The sequence below is a fragment of the Vanellus vanellus genome (assembly GCF_965231255.1).
Source record: "Vanellus vanellus genome assembly, chromosome: 20".
NCBI lineage: Eukaryota > Metazoa > Chordata > Aves > Charadriiformes > Charadriidae > Vanellus > Vanellus vanellus.
The window spans coordinates 6,262,593-6,275,042 of record NC_138925.1 but is presented as its reverse complement, the minus strand read 5'-3'; the positions used below and the strand labels follow the sequence as shown (position 1 = coordinate 6,275,042).

At 47.3% G+C, this 12,450-nt stretch overlaps 1 protein-coding gene across 2 annotated transcripts in view; it reads right to left on the bottom strand.

Moving 5' to 3' along the window:
- The window catches only part of SAMD11 (sterile alpha motif domain containing 11), a gene marked incomplete at its 5' end in the record, with an annotated part of 127,507 nt that overhangs the window by 48,222 nt on the left and 66,835 nt on the right, over positions 1–12,450 (bottom strand). For both annotated transcript variants that reach the window (XM_082493664.1, XM_082493665.1), the window contains one exon: positions 8,571–8,695. In XM_082493664.1, the coding sequence (XP_082349790.1) occupies positions 8,571–8,695 (125 nt within the window). The remainder of the gene's footprint in view (positions 1–8,570; positions 8,696–12,450) is intronic.

The window sequence follows — 12,450 nt, the reverse complement described above, 5'->3', positions numbered from 1 at the left end:
GGTGTGCGTGTTGGAGCGGTGCTGTAAGGCAGGGACTGAGCTGGCAGGGCATCAAGAAAAGGCAGTCATGGTCACACACTACCCTGGCAGGTTTGGCTGCCCCGGGGCGCTAAATGCACGGAGCTCATTGTGCTCGGGTCTGTTCTCCTGCTGGACTTCTCTCAAGTCTATCATTCCAAAAAGCTGGGTCAACGTTTTCACGTGTCGCCTCCAACACATCTCTCCCACACGTACAGCCCTGCACCCCTTTATTTCAGCAGGACTTCTCCCTCACTTCCACCAGAGTCCTCACGAAGCCGTGTGACACGGAGTGCCCTGACGATTCCTTGAAAGAAACATGGAGCAGAGCAGCAGCTCAGTGCCTGCTACCTGGGTGTCTTATCGCAACGCGAGCTCTCCTGACGTACAGCTACCGAGCCGCAAGAGCAGAAGGGTAGGCTTTGCAGGACTAAGTCCACAGCATCCAAACCCAATGACGCAGAGATACACACATGCACTGAAGCAGGAACGGTGTCAAAACCCCGGCTCTGAAATATCATCTGGACTTGTGGCAGGGTCAGGAGCCACCCAAATGCCTCCTGTCCCTGCGCTTCCACCAGCAGCAAGCAGGAGTGGACAAGTCAGGTGCCACATTACAATCTGCACTGGATTTCTATATATAACATCAGTGAGATGTCACCGCACCAATGACTTGTTTTCAGCTCTTCACTAGCTGCCTGTAAGACACCTGGGAAAGGAGGTGGAAGCAGGGGGCGGGGAAGTGGTTATTTTTGGAAGCAGGATAATGTTGCTCTTCCTAGAGCTGCAAAGAAAGGAAGAAAGAGTCGATGTTTATTTCCGTTTCAAAGCTGCAAGCCATACTGGCCATGAGTTTGGTGGCCGATCCAACTGCCGCAGAGCGATGGACTCATCGTCCTGACTATGGCCAGTCGGCCCTGTTCACACCGGGCACGGAGGAGGCCAAGCTGCTTTAGCTGCCACGCTGAGCCCTGTCCAGCTGTGGCACTCCCTTCCTACGAGTGAGGGAGATACACCTTGAAACACATCACTGACCTTCCCAGAGGTGTTTGCAGAGCCATCCTACGAGAACCCTCCTGCCAGGAGCAGGCTTCAAATCCCTGCCAAAAGCAAGGTTTATTGAACTCCAAGAACAGGACACTAAACTGCCTTGGCTCCTTCTCCTCCTGCAGTGACGAAGCCAAGAATAAAACCTTAACGCTCACACCAGCAAAATCCCCTGCACTAACCCACGCTGCAAGTGCAGTTGCAGGGCACAGCAAAAAGAAGCGTTTCCGTGTCAGGCTTTCCCATCTTTCCTTCACTTCCCGAGACCACTGTTTGTATTACAAAAGGATGCTGGTTACCTCCCACTCCCACAAGGCTTCAGAAGAAATAAAAATGGAACTTAAATAGAGCACAAAGAAAGGACAGTCCTCCAGATCCACGCCAAGAGGACGAGCGGCATTGACAGAGCCTAGACCCTCATGTTGCCTAGGTGAGCAACTGTCCTTCATGGTGAAACATGTAAACAAAGGTGGCTGGGCTTACAACTCCTAGATGCCCATACGGTGCTGATTTTCTGCTCAATTTAAGGCAGCAATTCAATAAAGGCTTCTGTTTTTTTGTTGTTGTTTGGGTTTGTTAAATGAAAACACGTCTGCATCCTCGCTCATTACCACGCACTCAGAAACAGCCGTTCACCGTGATTCTGTCTCTAACCATTAGCTGTAACATTCCTGATCCCAATTCTTTTTCAGCCCCAATATTAACTCCTCCTTAGCAGATGAAAGCTCTGGGCGTCAGTACAAAGCCAAATGAAGTCACCGGGAAGCCCTCCACAACAGGCACACAGAGTTCAGGGACAGGCCCAAAGAAAGCGAGACAACTAGTTTGATCAGCTACAGATCCGTGCGTGCGAGCTACAAGCACTGCCTTGTCAATAAAAATTCCAAGACCCGCTTTAAATGGGAATCTGTTTACAGTTCGCTCCTGAAATTTCTCCTTCTCCCTTGCTTAGTCATCAGAGCATCAAGTAGAAAGATGAGACAGGAGAGTTAATACAGAAGAACAAATAACCTTGCAGAGAGAAAAGAGAGACCTCTCCTTCAGGATGTTGGAGACCTGTAGATGAACAGTGCTTTCCAGGTCTCCAGTGGAGCAGGACTTCTGAAGTGGGACTCGTCAAGGGACACAGATGTCATGTTCTCCGTATCATGTGGGATTTCCACAGGAATCACTGCAGGTTAACATGCAACTACACTTGTCCCTGAGGATACCATTGCTCTGGGGCCAAGGCTCTCAGGGTTTGTCCCCTCCATCACATTGACCAACAACCCCTAGCTCTCTGGGAGCTCTGCGCTGTCGGGAAGCTGACTGCCTGCTGCTTCCCACACCACAGCCAAAGCCTCTAACCACTGGGGAAGGGGTCTTTAATCCATGTGCAGTCCCAAAGATTATATGCAGAACCATAGCAAACTGCTTGCTGTTTGGAGCGAGACCTGATATTCTGCCACATCTCCATTAAGTGCCCTCTCTCAGACAATATTCAGACATCAAACCAACTCCCTCTAATCACGAGGGGCAGAAGGAAGAGAGGGAAGATCTACCCACCTTCCTCTAGCATCAGCGAGTCTGATCCCTCCACTTCTATCCATGCAAATAGTCCTACTGCAACTGGAAAGTCATGAAATCTGGCGCTGCAGAACAGAGGGTATTTGAGGAGAGAAAGAGGAGAAATTAACAGGATTTTTGCAGGAGAGAAATTACTCAGGGCTTTGGGACCAGGACTCTGTTGCAAAATGCTTTTTTTGAATCCTAAAGTGGCGTGCAAAGCACACACGCAAACAAGGGAGAAGGCGTCGTACTTCCTCTATGAGCCGCGGAGCCCCGCAAGGCCTCCTCCGTCCTCCCCCACCCCACGCATGCCCTGGCAGACTGCATTAGCCAAACTGGATAGAGGGGATTGGACTTGTTTACAGACACACCGCTAGCTGCTTAAAGGGACTCTAAATCCGTGTTTGATGTGCAAACCGTCAGCTTTGCTACTGTGCCTTTGTCAAGCAGCCCTGGCTCTGCTCATCCTTGTGTGTGTGTGTCTCTCTCTCAATTAAGATTAAAAGCGCCTTGTGCCATCATCCGCTCTCAAGGTAAGCCCCTCTGTAGTGCCAGCGCTGTACCCTGTCTGCTACCTCGCCTTTATCTGATCCATTTGGAAACAACTTTTATATTCTCATTAGGCTCATCGCCTGCCCTCCCCTCCCACATGCACGCTCCCCCTGAGGCAGCTGAGCACGCTTGCTCTACCTTTGCAGATGTTGTTAAGCCTCTTACTAAATCTCACCAATGCAGGCTGCCGCTGTACGTTCCTAAGGAAGTACAGACCCCATTATACGTACTTTTCCTTTCTTCCTCCATTTGGCGTATTATATCTCCATCGTGACTGCAATTTAATTAGCGCCAAGGAAAGCATTCTCCAGCATTTTCCACTGCAAAACACCACCAGCAGGGAAGGACGCAGCAGAAAATCAAGTCCGCAGGTCAAGAGAGGAGAGACCATTCGCACCTCCTCGACAAACCGGCCTGGGAGCTCTGGGCATCACCAAAGTCTATTTTTCCATGTAGGCTCTACATATGTTCCCCCAACTGCAGTCCTGCAGACTGCCGGCACTTAGGTGAAGCAGCTCACATCTCCTCTCTGCAAAGGGAGTATCTCTCTGCCCAGAAGCCAACCTTACCTCTCAGCAGCGGCATTAGCTAGCCCCAGGTTTAAATACATTTTAATTAATTAATTTTAATTAATAAATTTTAAAAGGTCCAACACTGCCCAGAGAACTAGGAAGAGATTAAACCTACAAGCTGGATATCAACCCAGTGTAGACATAACCGCATTTCAAAAAAGGAGCCGGATATCATTTTCATCAGTGAAGAGCAACAGAGCTGGCAGAAGTGAGTGCCCTTCCTTTACGCTACATTCTCCGGTCCTCTGCAAGGAATTTACTGGCTTTCAGTCTGTGTTGGAAACAACAAACACTTGCACACTTGAAATCTGCACAACTACCTGGTGAACAGATATTTATCCAGGGACCAGGGAAACCAGCGCGCTCTGTTTTTCAAGCACAAGCACCTCCGCTCCCAGTCATAAAGAGAGGCGGAGAAAGCAAAAGTTTACTATTCTTGAAAGCCTGAGGGCACGACACTGCCAACAGTCAACCCAGGTGAGAAGGAAGGAATAGTAGTAAGAGAGGGTGCAGATGCATAAAATCCTAAACCAGTGAGATGGATTTTCTCGGCCAGTTAAGAATTCAGAGTTACAAACAGGGCAGCTCTTCCCAAAACCCAGGACCCCCTGGGACCTAAGGAAATCCAAGTGCATCAGTGGTAATTGTAATAAATCTGTCGCGCAGAGCTGGCCCAACAGACGCAAGTTTGCTCCGTGATTAAGAGATCTCTGTAATACCTTAAGGTCCCCAGTGGGCCAGAGCAGTGAGATACAGCTAACGTGCATCAAGCACATAAGAATATCTCAATCATTACCACAGCTGACGGTGGCTCCGAAGCCAATCGATAGGGCAATTAGATTTTATCAGTACACGCCTCTTGGCCACCTACTTCTGCTGTCGCTGCAAAAGCCTCAGTTACCCCGGCCAGTTCCGGGTCTCCAGATGACTGAGAAGCACTGGCTGGAGCAGATTTTTGCGCTTTTTTTTGTAGATTTTTTTCTGTTGGTATTCTTTATTTCCTTTAAAGGTCCAGTATCAGGGGATACTTCAAGCATGAGTTACGCTGTCAGCTATTCTTATCTAGGCGTCTTGCTTCAGTACTCACACTAGCAGGGGAGAACACCACCCACCCCCAAATCTCTCATACGCTGAATCTCTAGAAGTAGGCTATAATCCACATCTATTCCATGTTGTCACAGTGGAACAACATACAGGTCTGGCAAAGAAGTTAGGGAGGGTAAGAGAGCAAACTGAGCTCTGTTGTTCTGTCCTCATCTGCTTTATGATATTGGGCAAATTTGCCTTTGTGTGCCTTGGTTGACTCATGCACCTCTACAATGTACTCGAAAACTGGTGGAAGGCATTATGCATCTTGCCCAACATTTCTGATGAAACTTTATTTGTTGGCAACACAACTACCTCCCTTTCCCCTTTATCGCTGTAGACTAGCAATAACAGTCTCTCCACTTTTTATAAGTGTATTTTCAAAGCGCTGCAGCTCTCAGATTTGCTAGCCCAGATTTCTGCAGATGCTAAACTTGCCAACATGCCACAATCACTACGCTGGTCTTAATCACACCTCAGCAAGGCAACAGATAGCATAGCCATTTGGTTTTGATGACTACAGACTCTTCCTAGCTCTTTGCGCCTCACAAGGTCCAAAATACAGTGACTTCTTTCGTCCCAGCTATCCCAAGCCCTATGACTGCACCTCCTCTAGGTTTATTGTTCCATTGGGTGGGCTAGCACCCACCACTCTCGGTTATTATACTCACCAAGGTGGGTTATCGAATCCTTTTCTAGCCAGGGCCAAACCCTACCCAAGTCTTTCAGGACCCAGTTATTTTCTGGGTCTTTCAGCTTCTGCTGTCCCAAACTAAGTTCTTCAGTCTCTCTGTTCCCAAATATAACCATCACCATTGACAGTGACCTGTTTTCACTTAAAAATTATCCATAAGCCTTCCAAGGATATTAATATCAGTGCTGGTCTTCCAACCAAAAGCCTTATATGTTCCAGCAACACATCAGCCTCTTCAGCCCCTTTTGACCCGAACACCAGTCCAGCTCTAGTCTGAACCCTGACTCCAGTCTCATCTGTCTCCCAGAACTCATAAAAGCCCCAGAACTAACGATATACCATTAGTTTCAGCCCCTTTCTGCATTTCAAAGACCATTAAGGATCCAGTAATGCTTCTAATTTTCCAGTCCATGCTGTTTGAAACCATAGCACTGCCTCTAATCCTGGTTTAACTACAACTCAAGGAACTCCCTCACAGAATTAATCATAAACCAACCAACCCTGCCAACTTCAACCCTATTCTCAGCCCCACGGGCCCTGCAATAAGCAAATTTCTTCCATTCGTGCTATCCCTGTTCTCAATCCTCTGTTTAGCCTCAGCCATAGCCAAGAAGCCACATACGCTTCCGAGTCCTGTTTTAGCAGTATGCACTCACCCCTCACCCTGCACACGTAGAACTTGCAGAGCAGTCTCCAGAGTGCTCAGACACTACTGGCTGGGACTGTATGCCCAACTTCAAACCATAAATGCTAAACCAGCGACAGAAAACGTAGCAGCAGATTCCAACTTACTTTGAGAGCACTGCAGCTTATAGTCACGACAGATGCGGGAGTTTTTAAACATACCGGCATTAACATCATTTATTCAGCATTGTCCATCTCCAAATGCCTTTTTGAGGGCGAGATTCTCATAACCCAAATACACAGCATTGTTCTCAAAGGCATACAATGCAAACAGTAGACAATTAGGGGCACACTTCTTTTTCCCCTTATTGTTGTGACAAAGCGGTTTCAACAACAGCCAGCCTTTTAGACTAACCCAATGCTAACTCTCTTAAAATGTACATAGCAATTGGTTATACCATTCTCCCCTTCCACACCTGCCAGTAAAAACAAACAGAACCAAGACATAAACCCAATACTCAGCATCAGCCACAAATCCCAGCACATTTTCCTTCTGTTCCCTTGACCTCCATGTCCGGGAGGTGGTGACATAGGTACCAGCTCAGCACATGCTCTCAAGTCAGAGCTGGCAGGTTCCGCATAGACTTTGGCAAACGAGTCTTCCCTTAATCAAACAAGTATGCAGAGTGAGCCGGCTCCAGACAGCGGGGAAAAATCAGAGTTAAACTGTCCCTGTGGAGATGTCATGATGCTCCCTCTCCCTTTAGACACCTAATCTCCCCACCATACCCCTCATCTACTCTTTTGCCGGTCAACTCTTGCTAGACACACCAAAATCTATCACGTCCTGAAAAGCTCTGTCACTTGCTCGGTGGCCTCTTGTGTGAAAGAGCCCTCTTCTTTTTAGTTGAGGTCAGAGCCCAGCACTGCTGTCCTTACTGCTACAACCCGTGCGCACTGCCTGTGGTTTACATTTCTTACTGTTTCTTATGGTTAAGAAGCTAACCAGAGAACCTCAAACATAAATTCTAACAAATAAGAATGAGGACTTCTACATCTGATGTTTTCTACTGCTTAACACTGATGGGAATGAAAAGCACCCGTTGCATTTCTGGAATGCAAATCTCAAAGAACTTCAGCAACGCTGATCAAGCCCAGCAGTTTCTCCGTAAAGCAAACAATATTAATCATTTTAACATACGGGGGCAACTGAGACATATAGACTCAAGCAAGGTCATACAGAAAAACGAGTATTTCCGGCCGGTTTGGCTCTCGGAGCTGTGTAGCGGAAGGGGCTGTGGAGATTGGTTAATGAAGAGAATATGGAGATTCAGCTGTGAAAGCAAAGACTGGGAGCTGCCCATGGCTGCTTTACAGACAAATCCCCCAGTTCAGCACAATACATATATTGGACCGAATGCTTTACTGCAAAAGTAGTCACACCGGTACAAATTTCACTGCAGGCAAGAGGAACCTTTCTGGAAAGGGGTCAAGCCTCCCGCAAAAGGCAAACCGGGTACCTGCCACGTTACTCAATATCCTCCAAAGGCATTCCCAAGGTGTAGAAGATGTGGTGTTCCCTTCAGATCCAGGGTTAAGTTACACACTCAACAGAATGACTTACAAGAAAATATGAACAAAACCACAAACGCACAGATTTTCAGGAAAGGCTCACATTAACACACACAGAGAGATCCAGTTCTGATTTGGAAAGAGAGGGATCACTCAATATAAAAACTAGCATCACTCCCAGTTTTTCCTCAACTTCTATTTATAACCAAAAGCAAATGGCAGATTCTGCAAACAAGCAGATCTCTAGTTTCTTAGCAGTGCCTCACTTGTTGACTGGTGCGTATCTACCACCGACGCATCCTTGCCCACAGCTCCCTTACCGACATCCGGAGAGGCACAGTGCAGGAGCCAAGAGGAGCATTTCTGGTTCTACCACGGTAAATTGAAACCAGGTGAACTTCCCCAAAAAGCCAGGTAGCACTACAAAACCAAACAAACAGGCTCATAAAGGAGTTGGCAGGCATAGAGACAGCACGGGGAACCTCTGATTAATGAAATTACAAATCAAACCATGCTCTGTGCAAGGCCTTTCTGCTTCACTTGACACTAACCCTGGGGACACTTCACTTCTTTGCTGGCACAAGCTCCTTTGCCAGTAGTTTAACACAGACCACTAGATTTGAGAATAACACAGGGCTGAGATCTCAAAAGGACTTTAACATCACCATGAAATCCTTTCCATGTTAATCTTCAGCCAGAATATTAAAAGCCTTCATATAGCTTACTCCAAAGTGTAACACAAACAGCCACGGAAAAAAAAAAAAACAGCTGCTGAAAAAATGAATAAATGAGGGAATGAAAAAGAGAGAAGGGAAGTCAACAAACCCGAACCAGCAGGACCCGCTCCAGCTGCTTACCTGCTGCTCCTAAGCCAACGTCGATGCTGTTTCTCTTGAATTCACAGCGGCTCTGGGTCTCTGGCATAACGAGCTGACGGCTCTGATGCAGGTTGGAGATGATAGTGGAAAGGTCGTTATCACGGCTGCAACAGAGCAGAAAAGCACCAAGTTAAGGAAATCCTATTTGCCACCACATAATTGATTTTTGTGTGTATGAGCGTATGTGTGCGCGCACGCAAGATTCTTTTGTTTGCCCCTGACATAGCTGTATTTCAAGAAAGGTTCTCCCCCCTCCTACCCATCAGGTTCCTAGGTAACCTCCTCTAGTTTTGGGGATCGGAGACTAAGTGCAAAGCACTTCCCAAACAGCACTCTCATTTCCCATAAAGGGCTCTGCTGCTGCCAGAGCTCCTGATTTCAGTTTTGCCAGATATAACTTGCGTGGGCCAGAACTTGCATCTCAGATGGAAAAACTGAAAGTGTAGGAATTGGCAGATCTATTCCAGAATTAATAGGAAACTTGAACTGAAATAACTGATAGTTTTCTATCAGTTGCCATCCTTCTATTCTTTAAAAAGTTTTTCCATTCCATCACTGTTGGAACATAAGACTACTTTATTGACTTGAATAATAGTTTTTCTTTTTAGAGAGAAACTCACCATGAACCCGGACATCAGCATTACTCAGAGCTGAGGGTACAGATTTATTTACAAAACTAATTCTCAACTCTTCACTCTATCAGATTCTGAAACAATGCTCTCTTCCTTCTGGGACAAGAGAATGCATTAGAGCAGTTCAGCATTATTTTGCCTGCTATCCTTGCATCACATTGCTGCTAAGTAGGCTAGTTTAGTCTTTTTTCTTTTTTTTTTTTTTTTCCCCTTCTATGGAGATGGAGAACACAAAGGCAAAAAAGACATTCACTGTAGCAGATACTGCAGTTCAGCTGGCAAATGCTTTTGCTTGCAAACCGCTATCCACTTGCAAAATATTTCTGAATAAATGATACACAAACACTGAAGAGGAAGAACAAGCTAAAACGTATACATGATACTAAATGGAAGTGCTGGAATGTCTCCCTTTTGTTTGTTTGCAGTATATGTTAAATCACCCATCCTTCTAGCACAAGGTGCTTGCCCCAAGCTAAACGTGGCTATTTTTCTTCTTCTCCTCTTTCTAAATGGAGGATGACAGCCAGAAGAACCAGAGACACTTAGAAAAAATTATACATATTAGAAATACTGCCCTCCCTCCCACATCCACAGCTCCCTCCCAACCTCTACTCACATGGCAAGTGCACCCACTCTGTGCTGCTGTGACACACAGCACATGACCACCAACTCACTGGTGCGGAGGAGAGTGTCCTCACCTGGGACCAGCAGGACAACACGGAGGGTGCATTATCTGCAGAATTACCTAGCAATGATCTTCCTTTAAATATCCCCCTTCTTATCCCCCCCTCACCTCCTCCCCACCTGCTGCACCCCCACCTCCAGGCTATCGGCACTGGCAACAGGAGCGGATCTGCTCAAATGCTCCCGAGCGCCCGTCCCTAGTGCAGAAGCAGGGGCTAATCTGTCGTCTAGCTCTCTGCTAATCAGATAAGTTTATGACAGAAAGTCTTTAGACAGAGGTACTTTCAGCGGGCGTCTGGCTCCAGATTTTCGCAAGATGTAGCAGACAAAAACAGACTCTCATTTCAGCAGCCGCTGTCATGTTCCCTGCTGCTCCCCCCGCGCGCTCCCCCCACCCCCGGTCTCAGCAATGAGATAGGACGCGCGGATCCCAAAGCCTTTGAGCACCCATTGCATCTTCCTCCGCTAAACCAGTTCAGATTCCTCCTTATGCAAGCAGAAGGCTAATTACTTAAGCAAGCCCACAGGTGAGTGGGAAGCCCATTTCTCCTGTGCCAAGCAGTTTTGGGTCTTATCCTCTTTTAGCTGCCACCTTTAAGATGCATTATGCAAATATTTTGGTGTCTTAAGTCATTTATGGGATTAATGTGAAGTGATTATCAGTTCTTTTTAATCATGCCAATCAATAACTGGATGTCAGGGACAGAGGACAAATGCAGATAAACGCTGCCATCAGCACAATGCTCAGGAAAGGGCGGAGGAGATGAGCCCGAAGTGCAGAGGGAGAAAAGCAGGGAGTAGGAAGAGAAAAAGGGGATAATTACATCTTTGCGTTTGCGGAGTGTCTTGCATCCCAATCGAGCCCAAAGCACCTCTGATATGTAAACACGTTATGAGAGCTGCGAGAAGGAATTGTCTTATCCACCACTAAAAAGCAACTACCTCTCTTTCTGGAAAAGAGCACAGCAACTCCTTAACATGACCCGATTCTCCCAAACGCAGAGTGCAGAACACTGCGTTAGATCCAAAACCAGGAGATCTACGTGGAAGGAAACATTACCGCACCGGAAATTATATTTTTCTTCCCCAACAATCTTACATTTTTAGGAGACTTTCCCCGGCCTTAAAATTAAAATCATCATGGTATGCAAAGGTGCGTTGGCAAGTCGTAACTCCACACACGAGCAGGTACCGCAGCGCTGATAGGTACGCTCTACGGGCTTTGAGTTCAACTCACTCTACCCACGCAATTAGGCAGGATCCCAGGAAAACATGACTTTGCTGGAATACCTTTGCAGAAGGCAAACCAAACACCAAAGTGACATTGAGGGGAAAGGCAAGAAAGACCGGAGATAAGGCAAGCAGGCTCAGACGGCTTTTAACACATCAAACTGTCCCCAGGAGTTGTCCCTTTTGCCTTAGCGCACAGGAGGTTTGAAGCAGAGACTGCCTTTTTGTTCTGGGCTTGTTCCACGCCTGGCACAATGGGAGGCACCTCACTGCTGGGGCTCAGTCTTAGTGTGAGAAAAGAGAGTGAATGGTAACCAGAGCTTCTTATCAAAAACTGAGATACCTTTCTGCGCAGGTGAAGACTTTAAGCATTTTATAAATACTATAGGCCAAGCTGGCCCCAGCAAATATGGTTCCACGGGGCTGCAGTCAGCCTCCAGCGATTGTGTGGGCTCTCTAATAAAGGGACATACTTGCGTGAGGCTCTGCTTAGACCACAGAGGACTTTCTACCACCGTGTTGGATCAACAGGATGAAACACCAGCTCTGGTTCTGCAAGCTGACGACTCTGCCACCTCCACCTCAGCCGTGACTGCATGAGATAGTAGTGAACAAATGTTTTACGAGAGACCCTCCTGAACCTCCACAGAGCAAAGTCCAACTAACTGCTTTCATCCCAATGCCCTTTACAAACGCTAGTGAAAGTTTAACTTTTGAGTCTCAGTTCTTCGGGTACTCCATCAGTTACTCGATGCTTTAGCCAAGAAGAAGGGCTCTGCCCAGCTAACGGCAATTTTCAGAAATTACCCTTCTTTTCCACACTCGCTGCCTTGGACTGCAGCACTGCGACTGCCCTCCCGACCCTGAAATCCCCTTGTCCTCTGCTGGGTGGCCCAGCAGGAGGGCGAAAGACACAGCACCACCACAGGCGTTGGGAGACCTGCTTGGTCCACGTACCAAAAGTTGCAAAACATGAGTTATAACTCCAGTCTGGCCAAACTCCTTCACAACTCAGCCCTGCCCAGGCGCTGCCCTTTACCCCCAGCCCCAAGGGGAACACCTCAGCCAAATCACAATCCCTGACACCAGCCCTCGTCACATCCACCTCAGCCCTGCCTGTCCACTTGCCATAAAAATCCTAGAATCATGGAATCATTTTGGTTGGAAGAGACCTTTAAGATCAAGTCCAACCCTTAACCTAACCCAGCCAAGTTACCGCTAACCCACGTCCCTCAGCACCACGTCTACACGTCTTTTAAATACCTCCAGGGATGGTGACTCAACCACCTCCCTGGGCAGCCTGTTCCAGTGCT